The sequence below is a fragment of the Perca flavescens genome, chromosome 2 (assembly GCF_004354835.1).
Source record: "Perca flavescens isolate YP-PL-M2 chromosome 2, PFLA_1.0, whole genome shotgun sequence".
Lineage (NCBI taxonomy): Eukaryota > Metazoa > Chordata > Actinopteri > Perciformes > Percidae > Perca > Perca flavescens.
In genome coordinates, this window is record NC_041332.1 from 5615597 (window position 1) to 5632601 (window position 17005).

At 41.0% G+C, this 17005-nt stretch overlaps 2 protein-coding genes across 2 annotated transcripts in view; both read left to right on the forward strand.

The window, feature by feature from the left end:
* LOC114573675 (protocadherin-1-like) lies at nt 1-8307 on the forward strand. Its single transcript, XM_028605964.1, has 11 exons — nt 1-75; nt 691-777; nt 1652-1759; nt 1848-1961; nt 2574-2667; nt 2766-2884; nt 4530-4703; nt 4792-4920; nt 5501-5656; nt 7814-8011; nt 8254-8307. Exons 1-11 carry the CDS (start codon nt 46-48, stop codon nt 8305-8307), a joined length of 1263 nt encoding a protein of 420 aa, XP_028461765.1. The 5' UTR covers nt 1-45.
* LOC114548294 (protocadherin Fat 4-like) overlaps nt 7919-17005 on the forward strand; it is a 26639-nt gene continuing 17552 nt past the window's right edge. Inside the window, exons 1-8 of the mRNA XM_028568152.1 lie at nt 7919-7994; nt 9327-9460; nt 9644-10594; nt 11403-11531; nt 11956-12111; nt 12299-12479; nt 12566-12699; nt 14561-15508. Of these exons, the coding sequence (XP_028423953.1) occupies nt 9653-10594; nt 11403-11531; nt 11956-12111; nt 12299-12479; nt 12566-12699; nt 14561-15508 (2490 nt within the window). The 5' untranslated portion in view covers nt 7919-7994; nt 9327-9460; nt 9644-9652. The remainder of the gene's footprint in view (nt 7995-9326; nt 9461-9643; nt 10595-11402; nt 11532-11955; nt 12112-12298; nt 12480-12565; nt 12700-14560; nt 15509-17005) is intronic.

A 17005-nucleotide genomic window follows, 5' to 3' on the forward strand; every position in this document is an offset into this window, starting at 1 on the left:
AATTTGTTTAAATTATTAGTAGCCTAATCCTTGAATGGTCTGATTATGACGGCTTCGATTCAGAGCCTTGGTCAGGTAATGTATATATTTAGGCTACAATTACGCATTCAGTCGGTCCGTGATCGTCTTGCTACGCTTTCTCTCGCTGTTTCATTACAGCGGCCGTGTTTCTTTTCTTTTTATACAAATAATGTGTTTCACGTCATCATACTTCCCCAAAAAGCTGCTGCTCACTCTGTATAAAGTATGTACAATGCGTATTCTCCATTTTGGCATCAAGAAATCTGTGATGGACCTCGCGGTCTTTTGACGAAAGCCGTGGACGCGCATCTATCTGAGTTACATCAGTCTGGCTCGACCTAGTCTCTCCTCCTCAGCCTGGCTCGACCTAGTCTCTCCTCCTCAGCCTGGCTCGACCTAGTCTCTCCTCCTCAGCCTGACTCGGCCTTTGTGAAACGCACCAAGCCAGAATGCACAGATTAGACTAGGTCAAGCCTCGCTTTATCAGTTATCCTAGATTTATAAATTCTGCTTTTGTGAAACAGGCCCCTGGTTGAAAAAAAATGTAGTTACCGTTTAAATAAAGATAACTGCAGTTACAAATGCTGTGTTCAGGCTCAAATGTTTGCAAAACATGCATGTGTATGTTTATTAGCATCTGTGGGTCATTCGGCCATTTTCTTATTTCAGACACAAGCGGTGGAGACCGAGGTTCTTCGAGTAAAAGCTACAGACGGAGACAGCACCCCAGCGAACAACGTAGTGACATATTCCATGGTAATAATAATAATAATAATGCATTTTATTTATATAGTACTTTTTACAACACTCAAAGAAACTTTACAGAGTAAAAAAGAAAGAAAACCACCAACATGTATCAAACGTTAAAAGCATAGCATAAGAGCATTGTAATAAAATAATAATACAACCATAATTGGAAAAAACTACAATGAATGTTTCCATTTACACCAATGCTAGTTACTGAGAGTACCTGAATTATTGTTTTAATGACAACTTTTAAAGTTGCGAGATATTCGTAGTAAACAGGTCGACATTGATTCATGTTGTCACTGCACTGTGGAAGCTACGGGCGGATGGAGTTGCTTATGTGTTTTTAAAGGGATGAGCAAATCCAAATAATGACTATATTTAATTTCTCATAAGCATGAGATACTTTTCTCTTGAGCAGACGAAAGTATCTCGTGCTCACGACAAACCAAGTATTCATCTTCCTGAAAACCCAACGCAAATGTACCCGATATTGGCAATTAACAAACTTAAAGATGATAAGGCAACTGTTAACAAATTTCATGCTTTGAATGTGAACTTTAACTTTAGACATCACATCAACCAATGTGGTTGAGCAAGACACTTAATCCCCTAGTTAAGGCGTGCAACCTCTGATATATAGCCATTGTAAGTTGTTGGATACAAGTGTCAGCTAAATGACATGTAATGTAATACACTGCCAACATTATCATGCATACAAAATCAGATATCTTTCATTTGAGATTAAAACCTCTTCAGTCTCAAGATATTGGGAAAAATAGAACACAATGAAGAGTCACTGTTGCCGCTCTGGGCTTCCACAAGTGTCATGATAAGTAACAATTATCTGCGTGGATGTGTGATGGTAACTTTCTGTCATTAGGCACCAACATCAGAGGACTTTACTGTGACCAACTCTGGGGCTTTTATTTTGAAGAGACGTCTGAACTACAATGTAGTGCAAAAGTACAACTTCCTTGTGACGGCCAAGGTAAGTGAACACATCTGCTCATTCAGAAGGAATTAGAGCCACCATGAGATGAATACTTAAATGACCTGGCTGTCTGTGTTCGCTGCAGGATAACTGGGGATTAAATGACACAGCCACTGTGACCATCAACATACTCGACTTCGATAACGTAAATCCGTATTTCAGTCACAATGTGTACCAGTCCTTGATTCCAGAGAATCAGGTGAGTCTCTTAAACTAAATACTGCAGCATTTATCTCACAGATCACGCCATGTCTTTTTCTAAGCTTCTATGTGCTAAAGAAATCTACACAGTAGTGTAGTGGCGAGGTTGTGGTGCATTTCTAAGACTTAATTAATTAATGAATAAGTTGGACATCTCTCAGCTCTTACAATAATTGTATTGTTATGTATACCTTAGTGTTTTCTTGTTTTGTTAATCTTTAAGGTGCCGTAGGTAGGATTGTGAAGATCCAGGACTTCCTAAGCCCCTCCCCCCACAAGGGAGAATGAATGTGTGTGCATGAGCAGTGATTGACACGTAGTTAGACACCCCCCCTGGCCCTGATTGGTAGATCTGAACAGAGAGTGGTGGATTTTTGCAAATCACACTACAGTAGGTGGTGCCAGAGGAGCCAGATTTGTTTGTTTTTAATGACCTGCTTCATGTAGTTCTACTGGAACATAGGGTCAGTTTCAGCAAATATGACAGAAAGTTAGTTTTATAAGTCTTACCTACTGCACCTTTAACCATAGGAATTTTGGCTGGGAGTGATGCTTTTGAATTTTATCTAAAGAATCTGAATATTAACCCCTGGTGTATTACAAATTTCAGGTGGGGCCTTTCCAGACCATTGAGCCAGAGGCGATAAAGGCTCAGGATGGGGACACCGGGATCAACACGACTGTAACTTACAGCATCAGTGCAGGTAAATGACAAGAAAAAAACGCTTTGAATTCAGCTCAGAGTTCTGACAAAACATCTGGAAAAATCCTATAACAATGAATATTGTCTTTGTTTGTGTAGTGTCTCCAGACAAGTATCGGGGAAACTTCGACATTGACCCGAGCAGTGGAGTTGTGACTGTGCTGACTGCTTTAGACAGAGAGGAGATGAGCAGCAGCGTGATCTCTGTCAGCATCAAGGTCAGTTTACACAGCCCAGTAACCCAAATCACAAACTTGACTTTAGAAGATTTACAATATGCACAGGATTCAACACATTCTGTCCTTAGACCCTCGATTTAGATGAGAAAAAAAACCTTTAAAGGGAAAAATGGAAGAAACTTCAGGAAGAGCTACAAAGGAGAGATCTTTCTCCCTGAACAGACATGTTGTGCAAAATTTGGTCTTGGTTTTTGGTGACTGGCAGCCCCAAAAGCTAACTTACAAGCAGCTAGGACCTTGGCTCAAAGACATAACAACAATTAACCCTTGTGCCCTCTTCAAATTTACTAACATTGGACGCCTTCGTGGTGAAAATGTACACGCACACAAAAAATGCTATTAAATCATCACAAAATATTTGTTTCTTTCTTCTCTTAACTAACTTCTAACTTGCTCAAAACTACCAAACATTCAATCATTTTCAGGATTTTAACCCTTTAAATGCAAGTTTATTTTTGTTAAGTATTTCATTATTTATTACAACAAAACACAACATTTTTTTTTTCTCCATATAATGAATAATATGGATATGGGGCTTTGGTGGGGATTAGAGGCTTGGATATGTCAAAGATAAGCAACAAAATGTATTTGATTGCATTAGTATTTTTTACATAGTGCCAGATACTCCCTCTGGACACCTATCCAAAAAACTGATATTAAATCATCATATATCAATATTTTTTTCTGCTTTTTTTCATAAATCAATTAAACAACTTCTAACTTGCTCAAAACTACCAACTACCATTCAATCATTTTCAGGATTTTAACCCTTTAAATGCCAGTTTAAAACCCAACAGAACATTAATTATTTTCCATTAAATAAATTGTAGGGGAATAGGGCTTTGGTGGTGATTAGAGGCTTGGATATGTCAAAGATTATCAACAAAACTGACTTGATTGCATTAGTATTTTTTATGTAGTGCCAGATACTCCCTCTGGACACCTTCGTGGATATTTGACATTTTTACTGTATTCCGACAGATTCAAATTTTTTCCCTTCGTAGGCCGATGCATGAAATCATTGTATTTTTGCCAGTTATATTATGGAGTGTGTGTGTGTGTGTGTGTGTGTGTGTGTGTGTGTGTGAGTGTGTGTCCAGAGGGTGCAAAATGAATCAATCAAGTAAAAAACACTGGATTTAAAAATGTTGACCAAACAAAAAGGTTCTGACAAAATGCCATAAGCAGTAACAAAAATGCCTGAAGAGGGCATGAGGGTTAAGGATACCACCCATTCAAGGCTGTGTCAAAACTGAAAGCAAGCTAAAACACAACAGTAGTAGTAGTAGTAGTAGTAGTAGTAGTAGTAATAAATTAGTATCTATAGTAGCAGTCCCAGCATTGTTATTTCTTTTTAGCAATTTAATCAATCAATCAAGCTTTATTTCATATAGCACCTTTTAAAACGTAACAAAATGCAATTCTAAGTGTTGAACAGTGATTGAAAAACATCGGAAATGAAAAAGGAATAATAAGAAATAAAATAAAAGACTTAAAATACGCAGTCACACATTGCATCAACTCATGGCCTTCTTTTGGATTTTAACAGAACGAGTAAAATAGTTTATATATAGTATACAACAACTTTTAATCAGTGATTATCTGTAATGTTTTCTCCCTGCAGGCGGCCCAGACTGACGACAGTTTGAAGACGGCGGATGCTGTGGTGTCCGTCACTGTCGAGGACGTGAATGATAATCCTCCAGAGTTCGACCAGCCCGAATACTCTGTAACACTTCTGGAAAATTCTCCTGTTGATGCCGTTCTGTTCAAAGCCGTCGTCACCGACCTGGACCAGGTAGATTTTTCTTGTAGCCACACTCGGAAATTAGGTAATTTTTATGTATTTTTAAAATAAATGTTCATCCATGATGCTCTTTCCTCAGGGAGGATTCGTGGGAGAGTTGCAAATCCTACCAGAATCTTCTCCTTTCTCTATCGGCGCCGATGGGACGGTCAGAGTGAAGAACTCCACAGTTCTGGACAGAGAAACGACTGAAAGATTTACATTTCAGGTAAACTAGATTTCGGATTAAACATGAGCCCCAATTTATTTTGGTTACTTCTGAAGATATAAATCTTTTAAAACACCTCACAAAAACATAGTTTCATTTAAAAAAAAAAACTAACAGTTGGAAATAGAGCATTTGTTGGGGACTATTTTCAGTGGCGGATTAATCCACATCTTGCCCTCTAGTGAGTATTTGTGGCAGCAGGACTGTATGTGTGATTATAGTGATGAAGGAACGTCTGGAAAGGCTCACTGATGTGTTTTTAACAACAATAAAGCTCTATGGCACAGAGGAAGAAGATATATCAGGCTTTGATACACACACACACACACACACACACACACACACACACACACACACACACACACACACACACACACAATACTTAGTTAGTCGATACATTTACTGAAGGTTTTGGTCTTTTGATGGGATTTTTTGACCAGAAAATAAATATTGAATATCACCAGACATGTCCTGTTATCTTGCTACAACTATTTTTTAAACTGTGGGGAAACAGACAGTGTTGTATCTGGACCTGTATGCATTGTAACCGTAACCTTTGCTGTTTTTTGTTGATTAAAAGATAAAGGCAACTGAGACGGATCCACCCACAAATTTTGCAGAAGTGCAAGTCAGTGTAACTCTTCTGGATGAGAATGACAACAGCCCCGCGTTCACCAGTACGAAGTATGAGGGAAAAGTGTTTGCAAATCAAACAGTGGGAATGTCTCTGGTCCAGGTGAGCGATTAAAACAGTTTTGTGCTCTGATAGAAATAGATACGTGAACAGAGAGTAACATTTCTAAATTCACATTACTCTTAGAAATTGGTTCAGCTTGTATTATTTTGATAAAAATACCCTAGTTTAGATTACAAAGGTGTCATCACTTGCAGCAGAAATAAAATGTGGAGTTCTTCAAGGTTCAATTTCAGGTCCCTTTCTTTTTCTTTGCAAAACATTTGGTGGGGTTACATCTGCCCTCCACTGCTATGCTGATAACATCCTTCTTTAACTAACCTTGAACTAGGCCTGCACGATAAATCGTTATAAAATCGCAATCTCGATTTACCCCTTAATTTTTAAATGACTTTGATTTTTATTTACTTTTCTCCTTCAATTAATTTATTGAAAGCATTTGACATTGACATTGACATATTTTAATTATGTTAAGACATGTTCAAGGAGTTCAGATAGAGCCTGTATCAGGGCCATATTTAGTTCAATGTGTTATACACTCACCTTAAAGATTATTAGGAACACATCTGTAAGATTTCTCGTTAATGCAATTATCTAATTAACCAATCACATGGCAGCTTCTTCAATGCATTTAGGGGTGTCCAGGTCTAGACAATCTCTTGAACTCCAAACTGAATGTCAGAATGGGAAAGTAAGGTGATCTAAGCAACTTTGAGCGTGGCGTGGTTGTTGGTGCCAGATGGGCTGGTTACTGGGATTTTCACACACAACCATTTCTAGGGTTTACAAAGAATGGTCTGAAAAAGGAAAAACATCCAGTATGCAGCAGTCCTGGGGGGCAAAAATGCCTTGTTGATGCTAGAGGTCAGAGGAGAATGGGCCGAGTGATTCCAGCTGATAGAAGATCAACTTTGACTCAAATAACCACTCGTTACAACCGAGGTATGCAGCAAAGCATTTGTGAAGCCACAACACAAACAACCTTGAGGCGGATGGGCTACACCAGCAGAAGACCCCACCGGGTACCGCTCATCTCCACTAAAAATAGGAAAAAGGGGCTACAATTTGCACAAGCTCACCAAAATTGGACAGTTGAAGACTGTAAAAATGTTGCCTGGTCTGATTAGTCTCGATTTCTGCTGAGACATTCAGATGGTAGAGTCATAATTTGGCGTAAACAGAATGAGAACATGGATCCGTCATGCCTTGTTACCACTGGGCAGGCTGGTGGTGGTGGTGTAATGGTGTGGGGAATGTTTTCTTGGCACATTTAGCCCCCTAGTACCAATTGGGCATCGTTTAAATGCCACAGCCTACCTGAGCAATGTTTCTGACCATGTCCATCCCTTTATGACCACCATGTACCCATCCTCTGATGGCTACTTGGTTTCTTGGACATGACAATGAGTTCACTGTACTAAAATGGCCCCCACAGTCACCAGATCTCAACCCAATAGAATATCCTTGGGATGTGGTGGAACGGGAGCTTTGTGCCCTGGATGTGCATCCCCCAAATCTCCATCAACTGCAAGATTCTATCCTCTCAATATGGGCCAACATTTCTAAAGAATGCTTCCAGCACCTTGTTGAATCAATGCCACGAAGAATTAAGGCAGTTCTGAAAGCGAAAGGGGGTCAAAGTAGGGTTTAGTAGGGTGTTCCTAATAATCCTTTAGGTGAGTGTATGTCACTATTTTTGGTAGCCCAGTGTAAATGGCCAGTATGTACCTTATTTTCTTTATTCATTGAAGCGTCTATGTTTACAGGCTTGTGGTGATGTGCAACGTGCTATAGGTGCCAAAAGAAATCTGTTTGGTACTGCCAATTTGTTTTGTTTTGTCATGGTTCATATGTGCAATAAACATTACACTTCCTGAGAAAAAAATCATGGCAGAGAATCGTGATATCAATTCTAAGCTAAAAAATCGTGATTGATATTTTTCCCCGAATCGTGCAGGCCTATCCTGAACCCTCCTTTCTACAACTTAACAAACTTAATGAGTCACGTCTTTTCTAAACGCTCCACATAGTTCATTGATTAGTCTGATAAGTGTCTTACCTCTGCTCCATCCTTTACTATGCTGGACTATCATTATAGTTATACAATCTTTTTAGTTTTTACTGTTGTCATTCTTTGGTTGTTATGTCATATTAATTTATTTAATGTTAAGATGGTGATGTGTGTAATTGAACTCAAAGGTTAAGGCAGAAGATCCAGATGCTGATAAGAACGGGCAGATCAAATACTCTATTGAGTTTGGCAACAATGACGGATACTTCTCAATTGAAGAAAACAGTGGGGACATCACGCTGGCTAAAATCATTCCCCTGGTGGAGAACAAGATATTGGCGTTCCCTCTCTACATAACAGCCACAGATGGTAGATCTGAGTATCCAGTACTTCTTACATTTTGTCAGAAATTCAAGAATTACTTGTTCTGATTGTGATGATTCAGCCTATTATAGCAAAAGAGCTAATCAGCACTAAATCACATCTTTGTAATCAATTTTGGGATATTTTCATTAGACTGCTCTCTGTGGGCTGAAACTGCCAACTACTGCACCTCGGTCAGTCACATCAAGCTTTGGCAGTATCAAATACTTTGTGATCATAAAATGCTTATCACACCCTTACACAGATTGGTGTTCACGGACACAAACCTTTATTTGCTCCAACTCTCTATCGCACTTAGTTGAATCTTTCAAGAAGGCTCTTTACATTTACATTTCTCAGCCTTGGACATTATGTTGTACTTCCCATTAACTCTGACCTGACTCCACCAGATGGATTGCTTCGCATTTGCTCGGCATATCCATCTGGGAACTTTCTGTTTGAGAACTTTTGGGGCGAAAATCCAGGAAACAAGTCGGGAGAAGAGCAAAAAACATCTTTTCCTCCGAGAAAAGCCTCCAGTGCCGTTTTTTTGCTCTTCTTTCAGTGAAGGAATACTTTCTAATTCAGATAAAACTTGCGTGATGATGATGCAGAAATTCACTGCTATACAGAATGATAAAACACATGCCTATTTAAGCTAAGAGAACTCTAAAGGCCTCAGTATGCTTCAGGGGAAGTGGTTCTCGTATAATTGAACAGTGCCTGAGAAACCCTTTTCCAGTGATTGAATGGGGGAAGAGCTGTATCCGACAATTTATGTAACTTTCCAAAACAGACAATCCAACAATTACACCAATTTACACAGTGATTGTTCAGGTGTGTGAAGGTGTGCAAATATGAATTATTTTTCACACTATTACTACTCTTTGTTATTATCGACCAAATGCAGTTCTTGGAGGGAAATCTCATGGCAATGGGATGCAGCCATAGAATAGAAAGCCTTTATTGTTATTGTACAGAATATAATGACTTTATGAGCCCTACTCCTGATCAGTGCAAAAAGAAAACACAAATATCACAAAGAAAAATTTCACAAAGACAAAAGAACTTCAAAAGTTTTAAAAGAAATCCAATTTTGCACTGGAATAAGATAATTTGGAGCATAAACAGTATACACATTTTGACTTCAGACGCGGTTGGACGAGACGTACACACTAGTTAGTTTGAAGCCTGCTGAGGCCTTGGTACAGTCTTCATACCAGACCTATACATAACTGCAGCTACATAATTGTGATGAAGTAGGGGATGTCAACTTACTTTGTCAACAGACTTATCACACAAATGTCATTATGATATTCTTCTTCACCTCTCCTCTAGGGGGAACCATATCCCGCGCCTCCTCAACACTGGTTAACGTTAGTGCTCCTGGTGACTCTAAACCTCAGTTTTTACAGAAAGTTTACCGTGGCACCGTGGTAGAAGAGCAGGAAACAGGAGTTGTCATTCTTAGGGTAAGTTCTTACTTAAGTTGTCCACATCAAAATGTCTGAGATGTTTTTATTAACCACCTATTTATCTAACATCCATAGTCAATTTGTATTAGGTACTCACTGTTCTTCAGAAAATGGGATAATCAACTTTCTGATTCTCCATAAATTCACAGTTCATGCTCCTTCTCATCTTTATGTGTTCAGGTGGCCTTCATGGCAATAGCTACTGAGATTCCTGTGACTCTCCGAGTTGATACAACAGCTGACAAGTTCGCCATCTCCTCCAGTGGTGAATTCACCACTAAAGTGAAGCTGGACTACGATGAGGCTCCACACAACTACTCTGTGACAATCTCCATCTCTGACGGAGTCAACAGTGACAGTGCAGTTGTGGAGGTTCAAGTCACAGACGTCAATGACAACAGTCCTGTTTTTACTTCTGATTCCGTCACATATTCAATCCCAGAGGACGCAGAGGTAGGATCCAATGTGACTGTTGTTTCCGCTACAGACAAAGACAGCAGCTTCAACAAGGAGATCAGGTACTCTCTGAGAGAAGGAGAGGGGAAGTTCTCTGTCGATCCTGTGTCTGGGATGGTGAGTGTGACTGGAGCACTTGATAGGGAGACTAAGGCAGAGTACAGCCTGCTGATGGTGGCTGAAGATCAGGGTCGTCCAGCCAAGTCGGCCACAGCCTCCCTGCTGGTCCGAGTGTCGGACATCAACGATAACGTGCCCAAGTTCTCAAATGCTGAGTATCAGGGTGAAGTCTTGGAGACAGAAATAGTGGGTACAACCTTGCTCAGATTATCAGCTGTAGACCCCGATGAAGGAGCAAATGGGAGCGTTACTTACAGTATTTTGAGCCAGAGTCCCTCATCAGATGCTCCTGTTTTTGAGTTGGACTCTTCCAGCGGGACTCTGCAGCTGGCCCAGCCTCTGGACTACAGCGAGGTGAAGGTGTACAGCCTCGTGGTTCAGGCCTCCGATGGAGGGACTCCCTCTCTGGTTGGGAACGGCTCTGTGGTGGTGAAGGTGAAGGACGTGAACGACAACCCGCCTGAGTTCAGTAAGGAGAGCTACGACGTGGCCGTCTCTGAGAACCTGGCCAGCGGCGCGTCCATCCTGACCCTGGAGGTCACTGACCGGGACGAGGTGAGTTGCATGCAGCCTGCAGATCACCTGTGTCTTCTCTGGTAAATTACAATTTGATAAGCATCGTTGATTTGATTTGTTTAAACAAACACTCCTCAAACGATGTTATCCCGAGAAGCAACTAAATAAGGTCTTGTAAATCTCAGTAGTAAAAGAAAAGAACAGCCAGAAAAAATTCTAAGGTAGGCAGTCGGGTGGATGATTTGCCTGACAAAGCTTGGGAACACTGAAGGCTGTGGTTTGTGACTAAATACCTACAGAACTAGTGTCATTCACAACAGCCTCAGCTGTGCTGTAGTGCTAATGAGCAAGTGTTAGCATGCTAACATGGTAAACAAAGATTGAAAACATTGTAGATATTACACCTGCCTAGCATCCGCATGTTAGCATTGTGATTGTGAGCATGTTGATATCAGCATTTAGCTCAAGGGACTACATCGCAGGAGCACAACCTCACAGAGCTGCTAGCATGGCTAACGTTAACTGCTTTTTGCAACTTCTATCAAGGGTTCCCACGTCCACTGGCGGGACACATAAAGTACGTCATTTGCTCCTGATTGTTTACTGTAAAACTAAACAATATAACCCGCCTTCCCAACAAGAAATCAGCCAACATGAACACAATGTCAGGCTGATAATCAAACAGACAGAAATTGCCATTTTGCTTCACTGAATATGTCCAAACTTCATCTAAGGGGCTTTCTAAATCAAACCTATGTTCCTCTAACACAGTAATAATCTCTGACCCTGACCTGAATGCTATACTACACAATATTTCTTATTCTATCATTTCATTAATCTCCGTCAGGGAGGATTTGTGGGAACACTGCGGATCCTTCCAGAATCTGCTCCTTTCTCTATCGGCTCTGATGGGACGATCAGAGTGAGGAACTCCACAGCTCTGGACAGAGAGGCGACTGCGACGATCATGTTTCAGGTGATGTAGAATCTGAGACAGATTCATTTATTTTAAAGGTAAAGTCCACCTTAAAATAGGGTTTGGTTACTCCCTTACTGAGATGGTTTACACTTGCTAATCCCCCCCCCCATGTGTTGTGTCTCATTTAAAACCATTTAATGGGGCCTTTAAGGAGAAGCTGGATCAAATATTTTCTCTGCAGAAGGTATTAACATGCATGCAAGCATCTACTATGCCGAAAGAATGGGAAGAAGCAAACTACTTACTAGCTTTTTTCAGAACTTTAAATGTATAAAACCTTCTTCATCAGTGGGTAGATTTAGTTCAGTTGTCGTCGAGGTGGATCTTTTGACATGCAATGCTCAGGTGTTTTCAGTTAGAGCACTTCTAGGACTTTGTGTCTAAACAGACCCAAGACGTTATTCTCTTGTCCATCATAAAGGTTGAAGCCAAAGAGACAGACCCACCCAGCCATAGTGCCACGGCGACTGTAAACGTAACTCTTCTGGATGAGAACGACAACAGCCCTAAATTCACCAGCAGCCAGTATGGGAGCAAAGTTTTCACCAACCAAACAGAGGGGATGTTTCTCCTGAAGGTGAGGAATCTGTACAGTACCTTTTAATGTCCCCACAGTTATAAGAGCGCACAGAGATTCATATCTAGATTTTTGTATTTTGGTAATCCTTTAATAGTAACCAATCCGAACTGCCAACATAAACCCAAATAAAATGTTCTGAGAGATCTGTAGTTTTATATTTTCTTCTCTTTCATATAATTCAAAGGTTGAGGCAGAAGATCCAGACGCCGGTGTCAACGGACAGATCAAATACTCCATCGACTTTGGGAATCAAAACGACTACTTCTCCATTGATGAAAACAGCGGAGCAATCACTCTGACGAAAATGATTCCACTGGAAGCACATCAAACCTTAGAGTTCCTGTTGTTCATTGCAGCCAGAGATGGTAAATGTGAACGGTATTTGTTTTTTTCACATATTGATCAATCATTTTGTTGATCAAGTAAAGCTGATATTATTCTTCTCCTCTAGGAGGCGTAGTGTCTCGCTCCGCTTCAGCACAGGTGGAGATTCTTGCTGTCGGCGATACAAAACCACAATTCACCCAGAGCACTTACAGTGGCATTATAGAAGAAGAGAAAGACCCAGGAACAGTGATCCTCAAGGTGAGCTTCTCTTCTTACATTCTTCTAACTTTTGCTGCAGGTGATGGTTAAGAGACAGTTCAAAACGACACCAATGCCGTTTTTCCATTACATGGTACCTGCTCGACTCGCCTCTAATCTACTTTTTTGTTTTTCCATGACGATAAAAAGTCCCTGGTACGCGCTAACAGGTACTTTTTTTTAGTATCACCTCCGTCGAGGTTCCAAGTGAGCTGAGGCAATACCAAAAGGTGACGTGAAAACCTGCAGACAACTGATTGGTCGGAGAGAATCGTCACTAATCACTGCGTCATCATTTCTAGCGACAGACGAGGGTGTCCTGAACGGGAGCTTGTCTATGTTCCCCGGGTCCTATGTTCCCCGGGTCCTATGTTCCCCTCTTTGTATGAGACTGGGGAACATAGGACCCTTTTTCAAAAAAAGGGTCCTATGTTCCCCGATCTGTTACTTTTTCCAGCATTACTGCCAAATTCCATGGCAAATAGGCCTATGTAACCCTAACCCTAACCCTAGGACCTAGATTGATAGATTGCGGGGAACATAGGACTCTTTTTCAGAAAAAGGGTCCTATCCTCCCCGGTACGTATTGCTACAGGGGAACATAGGACCCTTTTTGGGGAAAATGGGGAATATAGGACCTTTTTTCTAAAGAAGGGTCCTGTTCCCTGAGCAGGGAACATAGGGATGACCCCTCCTGAACAAACCCGCCCTTTTAAAAAAAAAAAAACACTGTTTAGCCAACGATGTTTTTTTTTTGCTGCCTCCAGCTTCTTTTGAAACAAAATGTGTCTTCTGAAAAACAGCAACATGCCGAGAATCAAAAACACACCTTCCACGTTCTGTATGTGTGTGTGTCGCGTTAGGTCACAGCAGTTTCCTGCGGTACTAAATCTGCAATTGAAAATGAAGGACGGGGCACAAGTTGAGCCGAGTAGAGCTGGTACTTGCAGTGGCTCGATGGTGTTTTAAGCCCCCAATGTCTCCTTCCAGGCAGCGCTGCGACCGTTGACCCTAACCCTAACCATTGCCTAATCCTAGTGCCTTCCAGACAGCGCTGCCTGGAAGGAGACGTTGGGGGTTAAAACACAGATAAACATAGCAGTGGGTAAGCACCACAAGAATCTAAAACCATAGATAGAAACCATGATACAAAAGTGTTTTACCTTGAGTTTGTCAGAACAATAAAATACTGATGATTTTACTCTTATGTAACCATTACCATTAGAATTGAAAGAGCGAAAATGGAATCGAAAGGAAATGGAAGGAGTCTTTTCAGAATGTGTTCAAGAGTAGAAATAGAAAAGAGGTTTATCCTCTGGGATGAATGAATGTTCTCTCTGTAGATTTCATGGCAATCTGCCTTTTTAGATGCTCCTTTTTTCTGAGGTACAAGTGAAAATGGCACTTTGGTGGTTGGGCCTTTGGAGATCATGATTGTGTTGGAGAAAATGCAATACAAATGGATGCATTAGTTTTAGAGATACCTTGTTATGACCATTTACTGACAATGAATATGGGAAACCAAATTTAATGGCACTCTTGCCTTTGGATATCTCTCTCTCTCTGGACCAAAGTGTTCAACAGACCAGGGGTTTATTGCATCCACTCTTGTTTTTGCATTGACTTTAAATGCAGTTGCGCTGCCGATAAATGACGCTCGGTGCTCAGCCTGAACACACCATTAGTCTCTTTAAGTAATGGCTAAATCAAGCATCATTTGAATTGCTGATTTTGGTTTTCAGCTTCTCAATTTTTCTTGTGGATCTAACTATTTAATTTGGGTAAATCCAAAACATCTCTGTTAATGTCAAAGGTCTGTTGAACTTTGTTGTTTGGTTTTTTTAAAATTGTCTTTATTCAGGTTGACTTCCTTGCAACAGGAGACATTCCTGTGACCCTCCAAGTTGATAAAGAAGCTGACAAGTTTGCCATCTCCTCCAGTGGTGAATTGACCACTAAAGTGAAGCTGGACTACGATGAGGCTCCACACAACTACTCTGTGACGATCTCCATCTCTGACAGAGTCAACAGTGACAGTGCGGTTGTGGAGGTTCAAGTCACCGACGTCAATGACAACAGTCCTGTTTTTACCTCTGATTCTGTCACAAAATCAGTCCCAGAGGACGCAGAGGTAGGATCCAATGTGACTGTTGTTTCCGCTACAGACAAAGACAGCAGCTTCAACAAGGAGATCAGGTACTCTCTGAGAGGAGGAGAGGGGAAGTTCTCTGTTGATCCTGTGTCTGGGATGGTGAGTGTGACTGGAGCACTTGATAGGGAGACTAAGGCAGAGTACAGCCTGCTGATGGTGGCTGAAGATCAGGGTCGTCCAGCCAAGTCGGCCACAGCCTCCCTGCTGGTCCGAGTGTCGGACATCAACGATAACGTGCCCAAGTTCTCAAATGCTGAGTATCAGGGTGAAGTCTTGGAGACAGAGTTAGTGGGTACAACCTTGCTCAGATTATCAGCTGTAGACCCCGATGAAGGAGCAAATGGGAGCGTTACTTACAGTATTTTGAGCCAGAGTCCCTCATCAGACGCTCCTGTTTTTGAGTTGGACTCTTCCAGCGGGACTCTGCAGCTGGCCCAGCCTCTGGACTACAGCGAGGTGAAGGTGTACAGCCTCGTTGTTCAGGCCTCCGATGGAGGGACTCCCTCGCTGGTTGGGAACGGCTCTGTGGTGGTGAAGGTGAAGGACGTGAACGACAACCCGCCTGAGTTCAGTAAGGAGAGCTACGACGTGGCCGTCTCTGAGAACCTGGCCAGCGGCGCGTCCATCCTGACCCTGGAGGTCACTGACCGGGACGAGGTGAGTAAAACCGCCTGAAAAATATTTGGTTCTTAGCTCCATTAAATCAGACTCTTTGTGTGCAGTTCCTACATGTACTTTGAAATGCATACTGTGTTAACAATCAGGACATTTTGCTACCAGTTTGCTACCACAGTGATTTTCTAACCATAGCAGCTGAGTCACAACACTTGAATTAACTAAAAAACACCTGCTGTATAATGCTCTGAATTATTTTGTATTAATAGAAAACATAAAATAACATACATATTTTGGCATTATCTAAATCCTGTCTGTTAATGAATTTTAAGTGAGTCGGACTCATTACAGGTGTCATGTTGCGTTTAGAGGGGAATGCCAGTTTACAATGCATTACATGTCATTTAGCTGACGCTTTTATCCAAAGTGACTAGCAATTAAGTTTAGCTGCCATCAGCAGATCTATAGAACGAATCAACATGACGTTGCATTTACACAAAAATCCCTTCCGGGAAGACAAATGGCCGTTGAATTGAATTGCGGAGATATGTTAAATCCGCCAACTTGTTTATATCATATGTCATATATAGTCTGACATCATGTTACCTGAGCTCATTATTATTCATGAGCTTGCCTAGTGTCGCTGGGTAAAGGATTCTGACAGCCAGGCTCTCATTGGCTAGCTGTTAGCCAATCAGATTCAAACAGCTTAGCTTGTTTAATATTAATGAGAACTGGCAGCACCTTTAAAGATATATAGTTAAGCACGGAGGTCCGACCTATCTATCGTCTCTGCAGTGTTTATTTTCTGTCCTGTGTTGCTTTGCTAGCGTCTTTGATGAACTTAATCTAGCGTTAGGAACAGCAACATGCCTCGGCGGTCGGACTAACTGCTTTTTTGGGTGGTGTCATTGTCTTTAGTCTGTGGCCCAACAGTTAAAGTAGCTCACCAAGCAAACGATAGTTAGCATCAAACTTGCATTTTAAATGAATAAGATGAGAGTATATACAGTTGTGCCTTGCCACCATTTGCTTTGCGACTCCACAGCGAACTTGGAGCATTTTCACACAAACACAGGGTGCCTTTAATCTTAGCTGTCACTAATTTAATTTATGTCCTATTTTACTGGACTAGAACAACATTTGACCTTTAACATGAGGAATTTACCTCTCTTGTCCCTGTGCTGCACATTCAGAAGAGATCTAAAGTACAGTACGTGTTTAATCAATTAAACCAAATCCCATCATAATTCAAATTCAACTTTAATGTAATATGTATTATTTTCTTTGCAGCCTCCTTAATTGTCGACCCCAGACAGTAAAAATGAGTTCATTTGTAATAAAAGCCATTCTAAAAATGAATAAACCAACACTAGTTTAAATTATATTCTCTTGACTGCACAATAAAAAACATGATTTATAAAAATCCAGTAATATTTTTATCTGTTTGTTTACGTCACAGATTTGGCAGATTTATATTGAAATAAAACAACAGATGAGATGAACTTTAATGTCCTTCTTACAGTTTGGACCTTGGCC

Excerpts from the sequence above, each read along its gene's own strand:
- LOC114573675 (XM_028605964.1), top strand. The coding sequence starts at position 46 with ATGACGGCTTCGATTCAGAGCCTTGGTCAG. Across the intron at positions 1,962-2,573 it reads CCTTGATTCCAGAGAATCAG|GTGGGGCCTTTCCAGACCAT; the intron begins GTGAGTCTCTTA and ends TACAAATTTCAG. Across the intron at positions 4,704-4,791 it reads TCGTCACCGACCTGGACCAG|GGAGGATTCGTGGGAGAGTT; the intron begins GTAGATTTTTCT and ends CTCTTTCCTCAG.